At 38.3% G+C, this 13,862-nt stretch overlaps 1 protein-coding gene across 1 annotated transcript; it reads left to right on the top strand.

Moving 5' to 3' along the window:
• Positions 1–5,116: 5,116 nt before the first annotated feature.
• On the top strand, positions 5,117–9,943 carry aqp3a (aquaporin 3a). Its single transcript, XM_026322337.2, has 6 exons — positions 5,117–5,333; positions 7,830–7,956; positions 8,139–8,276; positions 8,388–8,503; positions 8,616–8,833; positions 8,994–9,943. The coding sequence occupies exons 1-6, from the start codon at positions 5,226–5,228 to the stop codon at positions 9,190–9,192; spliced, it is 906 nt and encodes a 301-aa protein (XP_026178122.1). The 5' UTR covers positions 5,117–5,225; the 3' UTR covers positions 9,193–9,943.
• The last annotated feature ends 3,919 nt before the right edge of the window (positions 9,944–13,862 follow it).

The following is a 13,862-nucleotide window of genomic DNA, read 5'->3' as shown; positions in this document are numbered from 1 at the left end:
TTTTCCAAAACAGAAACAGCACTTGCAGTTAGACAAAGTGCAGGGAGGTAACTTCAAGCAGAGACATGCCCGGTTGACTGGATGTCAGGTTCAGATTTGTTGATGTCTTTTCTAGAAATCATGAAAAGAACTGTCTGGATTTCATTTCTAGGAAATGTATATGGGGCAAACAGCCACAGCCTTAACTCTCTGTTACAATAAAAAAAATATAATAATCTTAAATCACAAAAATGCTAGACAGGGGATTATAACTCATTTTGGAAGCTCCCTGAAATTATTGCATTAAAAAAAATGCTAAACATGCAGTAAAGTACTGTCTCATGTAAACACTGGCGTGCAGAACTTCTGGTTTAAACTTGCTTTAGTCTAAATCTTATCAAATACATTTAAATCTAAAAAAAGCGTACTTTATCATTACAAAGAAGGGGTAATCTCTTCCAAACAAAAGGTTTTGTCATGCAGAAACATGATTCTTAGAGTGAGAATAAACAATAAGCTTTAGTTGATGCCTACTATACATTAAGCCTTGATCTCATATTTACAGCACAACAACCTGTGCTTGGGTAGCAAAATACAAGTCTTTTAACATGTTGCGTACAGTATATTATACTGGACAGCAGGAATCTACCATTAGGTGTTGCACTTCTTTACTCTGGGTTTTTAGTTACACATTCCAGCGTAATGGTTGTGTCTCAGTGATATACAACCCCAGTTAATTTACCCTAATTCTCTCCTATAGTCCCTGAAAATCATCTAGATGATTGTAAAATATGTGAGAGATTCCTTCCTAAATAACTGACAGCTCAGCTTCATAGTGGGGGAAAAAAGAAAGACACACTTCTGGTTCCATTGAACTGAAACCATTTAGTGTAGGCTGGAACTTTGAGTTCAGACTCCTGTTTCTGTCTAAACTTTTATTGTATTATTCATTTCTGGAAAATGAATGTATAACACAGGTGGTAACGGCCTTTGAGACAAAACACATAAGACAGAATGACAGCATTTCACTTTGTTATCTGCAAAGTGTACATGTAGAGTCGTATCGAGAGAAAGAAAGATGACCACATAGGTAATTGAATGCCTCGCATGGAAAACCTGTGTCATGTACTGTTTTTCATATTGCTTGTTTTGTTTCTGTTTGTTTCATCTGAGATATGATTATCTCAACATCTGAGTGTGATTAGCTCAGGTATAAAATATAAGTATAATGGAATATGGCAATAATATGCTGTGAACACAAAACTCCTTTTAGCAGTGAAGTCAGAATGCAAGATGGTTTATTAATATACATTTAAAGTTTGCTTTGAAAACTGAAAACAATATAATAGTCAGTTTTTTACAGATTATTTTTATGGAGCATCAAATGAAAAAAATGTGTAAATAAAAAAGCCCATCAAATAGACAATCCGCTGTGCACAGCACAGTATATATAGTGTTGTAACTTAATTTTTCCATCTTGACAAAATGATTTAAGACCTGCTTGTAACATATTGCATAATCATCTATTGTAAGCCACCAGCCCCTGTAGTGATTCATTAAACTGTTAAGACGTTTGCTGTCATGTTGTAATATTTTCTTCATTAGTAATAGTGATATCATGACCTGACAGGGATGCAAGTTTGTTTTTCAATATTTGGAATGATATCACAGGTTTTCCTTCTGTGTGGAGTTTGCACGTTCTCCCTGTGCTTGTGTGGGTTTCTTCCAGGTACTCTGATTTCCTCCCACAGTCCAAAAACATGTATGTCAGGTTGAAACTTCCCCTTTCTACTCTTAAGACTTTTTCCCTCAACAGAAGTTTGTTAATCTATTTTTTAGTTAAAATCTCTCAATCTCTTTAATTTCAATGATTATTAACATTATCAGTCTGGCCTGTTGTAGCGTGCTAACTTGTGTTGTCCATCATTGTTAATCGTTCTTCACCTGTCTGCACCTGTCCTCTTTTCTAAATAGCTGATGAGAAAAAAACCCGCCACACTGGCATTCCTACTGCAGACAAACACATCTGGTAAACACATGGTACATATGGCCATCAATCACAAACAGAAAAAAATGAATGATCCATGCCATCTCCTATAAACCTTATGAAGTAAAAACACAAAAACACTATGTAGCAAACAAGTAAGTTATTGCAGAATGAAGACTCTTGTTTTTAAAGCTTTGCCCGATGTTTGTGGATACTAGCATTCAAAACAAATCAAAGCTTTATTTAAAGTGCAATTTCACACCCAGGTGTTTCAATACACTTTACATTCAGCATATTAATAATATCACATAGTTACAGTAAAGGAAGATAAAACAATAATAAATAATAAACTGGTTTTCTAACTTCACCATTTACTGTCCTGTTTCTGAGCCAAACTATTCCTGGAAAAGTTGTTCAGAACCATGTGTCCCAGATATGCAGCTCCTCTGGCGTGCAAGATGGGATTCCTTCTGGAAGCCTCAAGCAGTCAAGCTCAAACAGGAAGACAAAAACAAAGTAAAAATATGTGCACAAACACACCTAGATCTATCTTCGTAGAGGATGGCTGGACAGGTAAAAATGTTTATGAGAAAAATGTTTGTACAAATATGTGAAATAAGGATAGGGATTTTTGAGCACCCTACCAGTCGAGTTTGCAAATGATCAGCCAGTGTAACTGCAAAAAATACAGTTTTATAAAGCACCAAACAAAAGCTATTTCTCATACCTGATTATTGTCCTGTGGCACTGAAACCTGTCCTCACAGGGACTGGATAGAAAGCACGGATACATGGAAGGAGGATGAAACAAGGCAAAGACTAAAAGGCATTACTTTGCACTCATGTTCATACTTGTGGGAGTTCAATCCAGCTGACCTGCAGGTCAGCGGACTGAAAAAGCCTGAGGGAGGGACAGAGAAGACACCTGCTGCACTGAGTCACTACCTGTCAGTTAATATTTTCCACTCAACTAAAACTAACAGGCATATATTGTCCAATTCTTCTCTAAAAGGTTTTCTATTTACTTTACCTGCATTTATTTCACTCAGACGTATTGGGAGGACAGCACTTCTTGTCGTTGTTCCTGTGCCGCCCTTCTCCTCAGTGGTGGCATTGAACTATTCACTACAAAGAGTTACACAACATGCTTGAGGCGCATGTAACTGATGCTGCTGTTGTAACTGACAGGTCTCAGATTGCCTCGGGGCCCTGTAGTAATAAAACATTTTACATACATATAATTTGAGGAACCACTCTTTAGCGCATGCTGCAATTAGGATATATGCAGCACGCCACAGAGCTGCAGTGTTGTCACAAAAGGGATATACTGATTCTGATTCAATTATTTGCTTTTACGAGTAACAGTGCCAATGGCACTGTGCCACGCATTATGGAGATTTTGAAATGAGCAAAGTTCTCTGCAGTAAGCCACCATTACAAGAAGAAGAAGAAGAAGTAGTAGTAGTTTTCTTCTTCTTCTTCTTCTTCTTCTTCTTCTCCTTATTTCTATAGCTGTTTTTAGTCCCCTACATCTGTCACTTATTTTAAAACAGGTTCCAGTCTGGTGTTTTGAACTGTTAGATGTACATTATAGTTTCAGTGAGATAGACCTGAGCAGTTTTCTACCTCTCAGACTTTGTAACCTACACGTCTCTCAAACAGCTGAGTCCTGAGCTGCTTTTCAATCCATTTCTGTCTCTGTCCCTCGGAAAAAGGTAACAAAGCTGATAAGCCAAATATGAAAAGCAATGCTACATATAATGCTTTTGATCAGCTTGAGGCAGAAAGCTCACCTTAATTGTGAACTTATATTACACAGGTGACTATTTTTAATTAAAAGTCCCCTACAGTCGTGCTTCAAGACATTTAAAATTACTCAGCTTTGGATGATATGAAATTCGACATAAACCTCCCAAGTGAATGCACTTGGGAAACATTCCTAACAGGTGATGACTTTTCCTTTTCTTGTTGAAAAACTCTAGATCTTTGAAGACATTGCCTAAATACTGTTATTTTTTTAAGATTTAGACAAAGGGGAGGGGCTCAAATTTTAAAAAGGTGGCATCTGTCGGTATGGAGCTAATTTTCCAACATTCCTATTACAATTTTCCATCATATAGATCAAGATCAATAGATGCTGGGGTTTACCACACCAGGCAGGACCTCCAACATATAACAACAGGGGTTTAAGATGCCAGCAGGAAGGGAAGACACGGAAAGCAACAACCAAGTAGCCACGGTAGTGTACAGAAACATCTGTGCTGAGTATGGGCTGGAGGTCAAAATGAGAACCACACCCAAAGGTGGTTGAGAACGATCAGGCTGAGACCCTATGGGACCTCCAGATACAGATACTGCTTTTTTTTTTTAAATAAAAAAAAAAGAAATATTTGACACTTGTCTATCTTTCTACTCAAAACGACGCATGTTCAGCAGCCTGTAAATTATTTTACTGCATAGATCCGCCCAGTCCTGCTGGTAAGGCGACCCGAGCTAATGCGCACACCGCTGTCACAGCAAAATGCGCACAACCCAAACAGAACAGAAGACTTCAAATAGAGCAAAGGACCGGCGCACTGCAGGGATGACTGTGGGGCGTTTGAAAGTGGAAATGTTCTCACACCTCTGTTGAAACCAGAGAAAGAAAGTGGTGATGAGGTTTCAGACGGAGTGGACAAAAGAATAGATGAGTGAATGGAAGAGAGGGACATAAAGGTAACAGAGAACAGAGTGGGTGAGAATGAAACCGTAAGGGCTGCAAACTGCTGTGCATTAGGCTGTGTGTGTCTGCGTGTCTTATTTCTACTCTTAGGATAACCAATATGTCTACAAGGACACGTGGAACATCCAAAGTCGGGACGTATTTTAAGATTCGATATTTAGGTTTGGGTAGTAACAAACATTCAGAATAAAGAAATAATTGGGGGGTTGGGGATGTGACTTAAGGCACAGAGTCCCCAGTTATTAATGTTGAAACTTCTAGATACACAAATATCTGAAGAAAAAAAAAACACGTGAGAACTGGAATTTCGGGTAAGCATTAGACTGCACGTACCAACACCAGCGAGAAAAACATTATGAATCACAAAGTGCCAAGCATTGTGGGGGCGTGGTGTGGAAGGTGGGGCAGAGCGCAGGCTTGTCCAGGCCCTTCTTGGGTCTATAAGAGGAGACTAGTCGTCCCAGCTTCACGTCCACTCAGGAAAACCTATCTACCTACTGTGTGTATGTGTGTGTGTGTGTGCCTTTAGCAAGACAAAATGGGCAGACAGAAGATGTTTTTGGAAAAAATGTCCAAGTCCCTCCAAATCCGTAGCCTGCTGCTTCGGCAGGCCCTGGCAGAGTGTCTTGGAACCCTCATCCTTGTGGTAAGTGTGTGTTTGCACAGATCTTACACAGCATCTTCTCTCATGTTGAAAAAATAAATAAATGATAAAATTATCCTCTCTCATTCTCCAGTTTTCCTACATATTTTTTGATCTTCCTATGTGATCACCGACCCAGATCACAACAGTGTTTGTATCTAATTGTCATTTTGGCATTTTCATGTTTGCAGATTGATGGATAAAAAACAAAAGAATGCATGTAATTCCAGTGCAGGATATGAACTTCAGTGGAAGACAGAATTCCTAGCATTGCATTACAGGGTGTTAGGTGTATTTTTGCATGTGTGAGAGAAGAGAGGGAGAAGAAAATGCATCTTAGTGTCAGCACCAGTGAATAACTTAACCTACATGTTGCACTTTCAAACATCAGTCAGTGCTTCTGTTACCCATCAGAAATTTGACTGAATAGCGGGTTGTCATCCAGCTTTGGCTGTTTTTCAGGATAAAGGGAATATTAAACATTGGTCAGCAGGAGGTGTAGGCAATTGTTTTGTTCATTAATTGAATTTGCATGAGTTTAGTCAAGTAGTTTAGATATAACACAGAAATATGATAGAAAGCAAATAACAACCAAGGCCTGAAAATATTAAATCAGTGTTAGTCATACACTTGAACATGATTACTGAAGGTGTAGTTACTTAACAAGTGACACGGTTATGGCAGCACTGGGTGGGACAGTGGCAGAACAATAGGTATCAACTCATGTCCCACGCATGACATAATCATACTTCCCTTATCAGAAATTACAGAGGTCTGTTTTTGGCACTGTCATTATCTGTGTTTACTACCTTCTTGCTGCAGCTATAAACCTGTCAGTGCATTTTTCTATTAGTGACAAATTAAATCAAACAAACTGCAAATCATTTATTATCGTTGGATGACATGAGAGAGATTAGTAACACCAGGCAATTTGTTAGGATTCACTTCATGCATTCATCATCTTTTTGATAATGTCAACATGGTGTTTTTGGATTGTCTCCGCTCTCTGTTGCAACTCACACAGTGGAATGTATAGTGTCAGGTCAGTCATGGGCTTTGAAACATGCCCAAGAATTTCGACTATAGGCAGAAAATGTCTGGTTATTCCTACCCTAAGAGTTTAGTTAACCCATCATTGCATTTTAAAAACGTGTATTGCATTTTACACTTCGAAACGCCTGAAGAATGACCCTGAATTTGAAAAGATCACAAAGATAAATGAGGCTTTAGAGACTTCATTTTTGTTTGTTTGTTTGCTTTGCTTTGTTTGTTTGTTTGTTTGTTTGACCTGTTGAATTATCTGAATATTGGTTGAGGAAGTGGTTGGGTGTAATTATTCTTCATCATGGTGATAGCAACGGGGGTAACACACAGTCACTTTAGAGTGAACAGTAATACTCATTGGTGCAAGATTCAGTGTTGGATTTAAATGAGACCTTTCAGGTGGAATGTGATCTACATAAGGAAGTTGGCACTTACAATCTGATGTCCTTTGTAATGTTATGCCTCTGAGTTTAAGAAAAACTCAGTGAAGTTAAAGGTCCCAGGTTTCTACATTTTAGTGTCAGTATAATCTAAAATTGTTATAGAATTACAACAGGCAGACTTTCACCGAATTTGAACATGAAGCTGATTTATGTGGCATTTTTCTGTTAATGGCTGGTCTCATCAGGGGTCGAAAGGACTGTAGACTGAGCCCAGTGATAATGAACGCCCCTCAGGCGCCAGTACTGCTTAAGTGCTGTTCCCTAAGGCTGACCTCAAATTCAGAGTCGTGTGATCAGCCTGAAAGCATCCTCATCAGGGGGAGTTAAGAAGCAGTAACTTAGGCACAGACCACAAATACTTCTTTCACCACATACAAAGAGGACACAGAAAGGAGAACACACACATAATCTCACAGTAAGCAGAATACACAGCTAGACACCTGTTTGGCAGCCCTGTTGCTAAAGCTCACACAATATTTTTCTTTTGAGAGAATCCATCATGTGCAAAAAATTACATCTTACACATTTCCCTTTCATTCAGAATAGAAATTTAGAAGAGTTTCCCCTTACATGAATCCACTGGCCAGTAACAATAACAGCTGTCCTCGAATCACTTTTGTACATGCAGTATACTGCACTCCTGTGTGCCATTAGGAACACAATAGAGTTATTTTAATTCCACATACAGTTCATTTAATTGGTCATTGTTTTTCTTCGCTGATAAGAATCACATTGCCTTATTTCACCTCTTGTTATGATCTTGTTTGACTGTCAAAGCACTACAGTACAGTACTGATCTCTTTTCCTCTCTTTATATCAAATGATGAGACACTGAATGCTGTTGGTGTGTGGTGGGTGCATATAACTTTGTTTGTGACACATCTCAGCATATCTTTAATATCGTGCAATCCTTTTTGGCATTATTATCATAACACTGAAACAACTGATAAGGTGTTGTGTGTAGAGAAGTTTATTGAGGAACTTGTGTAAACTTGCTCTTCTCTCCTTCCAGATGTTTGGCTGTGGTGCTGTGGCCCAACTGGTGTTAAGCGATGGTTCCCATGGCATGTTCCTCACTGTCAACCTTGCCTTTGGCTTCTCTGCCACCTTAGGCATCCTGGTCTGTGGCCAAGTATCAGGTGTGCAAACAACTACATGTACATGGGAATCAATAATTTTGTTGACATTACATTTATCTACATTTTAACCTGTTTGTACAGTCTTATTGATCCATCTGACTCAGTATTTAGTTTTGTTTATCTCTAGGTGACATTATGCTGTGCATTCATGGTCTGTACTAATACGTTTCATACATATATAGGCGGACATCTGAATCCTGCGGTGACCCTTGCCCTGTGTCTGCTTGGAAGAGAACGCTGGAGAAAATTTCCCATGTACTTCCTCTTTCAGACAATTGGTGCTTTTTTTGGCTCGGCAATCATTTTTGGCATGTACTATGGTAAGTAATGACTCCACAATTTAGAACCACATATCACAGATTTATGTTAGGTTTAGGTTTAACAAAGTCTAAGTGCATCATTGAGTTGTTGGTTTGTTGTTCACCCTTTAGATGCCCTGTGGGACCGTCCTGGATGTTTCAATGTTACTGGGCCAGGTGCCACAGCTGGCATCTTTGCTACCTACCCTGCCTCCCATCTCACTCTTCTCAATGGCTTCTTTGATCAGGTATTCTTTTGAAAAGTGGGAACACCTATCATACACTGAATTTTAACTTGACAGATGATGCAGTACAAGTGTCCAAATCATGATATTTTTTTTTACATGTGCGTCTCTGCAGTTAATTGGCACAGCAGCACTTGTAGTTTGCATTCTGGCTATTGTGGATCCATACAACAACCCCATCCCCCAAGGACTGGAGGCCTTCACTGTGGGATTTGTGGTTCTGGTCATTGGATTGTCTATGGGCTTTAACTCAGGCTATGCTGTCAATCCTGCCAGAGATTTTGGACCACGTCTTTTCACTGCTATGGCTGGGTGGGGCAGGGATGTGTTCATGTAAGTCCACACATTTTAGTATCCTTCTCATTGTTTCTACTTGTTTTTATGTGTACATTCTTTCAACAGTCTTGCACGCTCCCTATCTGTTAACCTTTGATCCATGAGGGGAAATTAAAATAAGTTTTATAACTATCTTTTTTTCTCCATCACAATTCAGATATGGCGACGGCTGGTTCCTGGTGCCTATTTTTGCTCCATTTCTTGGCAGCTTTATTGGTGTGGTGATCTACCAGTTGATGGTTGGCTTCCATGTGGAGGGTGACGCACGTGACAAAAAGAGCTCAGAGCAGGAAAATGTCCGGCTCACCAATGTCAACGCCAATAACTCCAAAGAGGCTATGAAAGACGCAGCCTGAGTGTGTTAGAGATATTCTTCTACGCGCTCTGTAAATGCCCACACAAGCCGGAATTTAACTGTATTACAAACCTTTTTGTTTTTACAGCTGTTGGGATATCTCTCAAGATAGCTACGTGTTAAGAAAACAAGCTACTCTCTTTACGTTATATTATATTGTATACGACTAATTGTGTGCATGTAAAGGAAAAGGAGAAGAACACAACTTCAGAAACATAGAATTACATTAATTCTTTTAAGAGTTGAACTTTTGAATCTTAATGTCTACAACACTCTGGTTTTAACAGTATTGTATGCCTTATACCATTGTCATTTTATAAGTCTTTTTTATATAGTTTCACATACTTATATACAGTATATACATTCGGAAAGAGTTATGTGTTTCCCAACCAATGTTTATTCATTTTCCAGACCTTAATAATCTTAACATTTATATGTCAGTAGCCAAATTAGGAGATAAAGTTTTAAATTTAACCTAAATGTACAAATATCTGTCGGTGAATAACAGCTTCAGAATAATATCGTATAGTAAGAGATATTAGACAGACAAAGGTTTGAACACACTTTCTCTTTTAGTTTTGACTGGTAGTGTTTGTACAGCAACTATAAGTCTTAAAACTGTTATGTTCATTTAAGCTTGTGTCCTCCATGGTTGGGTGCCAAACTAGACTGCGAGCACCTTTGTCTGTGGGCTGAGGGGAAATGCCTTTGTATTGACACAATAAAGTTTCATTTTGTTATTGTTGCATGAATGTCGTGGTTCATGTTACTCTCTTCTTCTTTCTTTTTGTTTGTCACAGATGCACCTCAGTTCTAGGGTGGCTGTAATCAGATTACATGAACTGGACTCTCTCTAAACAACACTTCTTTTCACTTCTTTACATTAACTAAGTGAATAAGGTGAATAACATTAGGTCAAAAAAAAGTGGAAAACACACCAGCACATAACACAACCCCAATATAAGTACTTGATCAAATTCAAGAAAGAGATCAGATAATTCTGAATAGAGCTAAAAAAAAAATACCCAAGAACCTGTTTTATATTTTATATTTATGTTTTTGTGATTCTTGACAAGAGTGGATCAGCAGTTTCCAAAGTTAAGCGCTAAATGGAAAATAAAACACAGTGATCGGTCCATCCACTCAGCTGTGGTCTTTAATGTTCTAAAAAGGAGATCTGCTCCATCATTATGCCATGCACAGCAGTGTTTTACACTACTATTTTAGGGATTCACTTTATTTCAGAGTATACCTCAATATCCACAGACCAGAACTGGGTCACCATCCTTCAGTTCATAAATCACATCAAATGAGCCCTGGCCCTCCATGCCAAAGGCTTCCTTTTCATAGAAACTGTTTGTTAGCCCATCATCTACATTAATCCATGTCCTCAGTATTTAATATACTGAGATAATATACTGAGAACCACAGAAAGCCAAGTCTGTTCTTGCAGTTTTGGGTTGTGGCAAACCACTATGAATAAGTGGTTTTGTATAAATGCTTACAACAGGCCTTGGCAGGTCACCTTGCATGTGAACAAGAGATTACCACATGGGGGGTAATCCAGAAAGCAGATTTAGTGAAAACTCAGATTTGTTTAACCCTGAATTGAGGAAAACCAAAAGTTTTTTGTCCCAGAAATAAGGATCATTTAAACTCAGTCAGTCACTTATTCTATGAAACAAAACCTGCTCGCTCTCAGGTTTTCTTCAAGAAACTCTGTGCCTGTGACTCCTCCCTTCTGCCGAGTCTGCAGAAGCTGCCAGACAGGCCATTTATTTTCCTCATTCACACACTTCATGTCAAAGCATTGATTGGAGCGCATTAATTTTCAGAAGTATGGATCAGGAGAAACAGATTTAAAATTCTGGTTAGACATAGCCAGTAATTTATCTTTACTGACGTGACTGCATTTATGATCAGTCAGTCAGTGTAAGGACACCGACCTCTCCTCTCAAAAAAGTGTTAATGGTGTTCTGTATCTTTGGTTTTGCTGGCAGGGTAGCAAAATATCAAATATCAAAACAGCTTGTCACTTGGATTTGTTTGTGTTAATCAAAACCATGTAGATAATCTCATGCTGCTGTGACAGGCTGCTAGCAAGGACTACTTTGCGATTTTATGGGGGATATATGTTTCCAGTCCCTACTGTTAAATAAGCAAGTTAAATGCTGAGTCTAGTTCCATGTTTAACACACAGACACAAGAGTGGAATCAGTCTTTTCATGTAACTTAGCAAATAAGTAAATAATTAGATGTTCCATAATGTCAAATGTTTTCTTCATACTTGGAAAAACAGCAGCAGAACATCATTCCCAGTTATGTAAGCTGTCAGAAAAGCACAGCCAGATTTCTGTCATTCAGTGGAGTACACTGGAAAATCCCCCGAACATATCAGCAGTGTGAGCATTAACACCTTATTTGAGGGCCTGTCCTGATTTCTCACATAACTTGATTTAGCATATAAATATTGTCAATATCCTTGTGATCAAAACTGGAGTCTAACCTATTGATTTGCAGCTTGTTTTAAATAATTCATCTTTGAACTTGAGCTGCGTAAGGCTTCATGCTCTTGACCAATTATGTTTTCTATCTAAGAAATCAGTTTTAAAAAAAAATATTTAAGTGGGAGAAAAAGTCTTCTGCTTTAGTCTGCTCTTCTTAACTTCAGACTTCTAGATGCCAGTAGGATTTACAATGATTTGATACCTTTAAAAGGAGATCAAAATCAAAAAATCACTTTGGCTATGCCTTGGAAAAGTGTTTTCAGTCTGATTTCACACAAATGATAAGCAGTAAATGCTGTAAATTTACAAAAGTAAATCATCAGTATTGTACTTTAAAGAGCTGATTCAAGCAGCACCTGTCAACATTATGTATATGGACATGTGTTTTCATGTTGGCGTGCTTCATGTTCATTGCCTGAGGTTCCAATGGAATCCTACCTTTAGATCAGGTTTGATGTGCTGAGGCTCTGTAAGATATTGTTTCAGCACATTTTTGCCCTTTATATTTGTCAGTCATTATTTTGAAGTCCAGAGGATTCACTTGGCTCCAAATGTAGTGTCTAGTCCTTGAGACATTCCTTAATTCTTTACTTCATTGCATTGGCATTGATCATTGGCATATAGGTTCTCTGTCAATATCATTTCATATATTAACAAAAAGAAAGAGAGAGAAAAAAAAAACAGACACAAAAATAAAAGTCAACCAGTTGTACAAAATAACACAAAAATGCAGCTTGTTTCAGATGGACCTGATCTTTACATGAAAACCAAGACGTAGATGTCTTTATACTCATGCTAAATATGAAGGATATGAATGAATATAATAAACACAGATGTAAGGTATATTGTGTTTTGTGGCAAGGGCACACCTAAGACCCGTGAAGGCTTGGTGTGCAGTGTCTCACCTATCCAGTTTGTTCCTGTTCACATGGTCTGAATATACCGACAAATCTCTTTTATAATCACTAGACTAGCTTGCTCATGTCAGCACATGAGTCTCATCAAAACATTTACACATGAATAGGTTTCAGCATAGTAGAACACACCTGACAGGAAGAACAACCTGATGGATAGGTAAGAGCGTAAGGAGATGGGAAGAAAGTGGGATAGAGTTCAGGAAAAGAAAGATAAGAAAAAGAAAAAAGAAGATTGAGACATTCTTTAATTCTTTACTTCATTGCATTGGCATTGATCATTGCCCTGATAAGTTCAAACGACCGTCACCCTATTTTACAGAGCAATAAAATTTATCTCCCAGAGTTGTATGGGGTGCCTGGTTCAGACTGGAATGCTAATAGTCTGTTTTCTACAAACACCTGAGGGAAGAGTCAGTAACATGTGAAGGCCATATGTGGTAACAGCAATATTTTCTGTGAAGCTTTGAAGTCAAGAGTGAATGCAAGTAAGAGAGGCACCTGTTAGTTCCCATCCGCTTACAGTAGTTCCTGTGGACAGAGCGGCACTAACAGCAAGATCAGCATAACGAAGTCAAAACCTGTGGGGAACTGAATGAATCCTCCACAGAACCAATAACAATACAGATACACACACCCTGGACAATTATCTCTCTGAAGACACTCAATGACATAACACATTCACTGGCACTTTACCTTCACCTTAGTTAATCTTCAAAATTAAAGGCCTTACCCTGACCTTAACGTTTACTCATTCTAAACTTAACCCTAAAACAGCTCTTAGGTGTGTCAAAAAGTGAGAAGCCAAAATGTTCTCACCGAAGAGGACTGTACTGTGTTTACTATTTACTTTTAACTCTTAGTATCTAAAATGTTTTGTTTGTTGCCTTCCAAACTTACAAAAATCTTGTTCACAGCTAAATCTGATTCTTACGAAGGAAAAGGGATCCAATAACCCCTCAGGCTACTGTGCTAAGTCTCCTAAATGTTGTGTTAAAATTTCCAAATTGCAGATCTCCATTATCACATCGTTCATGGTCACACAAAAGTTACGAAACTTTATTACAGTTTTAATAGCAGTAAATACAGTATAGTACATCAGCAGTGCATATTATTTCCTTCATCATGTGAATATCAGTGATCTTAATGAAGACCAATTTAACAAACACAAGGTAACAAGAGGTTAGCATGTTTATTCCTGGAATTAAAATGTACAGTGTATGAAACTGAAGATGTTCATAAATTTTGGG

Source organism: Mastacembelus armatus, chromosome 9, assembly GCF_900324485.2.
Source record: "Mastacembelus armatus chromosome 9, fMasArm1.2, whole genome shotgun sequence".
NCBI classification, from domain to species: domain Eukaryota; kingdom Metazoa; phylum Chordata; class Actinopteri; order Synbranchiformes; family Mastacembelidae; genus Mastacembelus; species Mastacembelus armatus.
The sequence above is the reverse complement of the archived record's forward strand: the minus strand, read 5'-3'. Positions and strand labels throughout refer to the sequence as shown.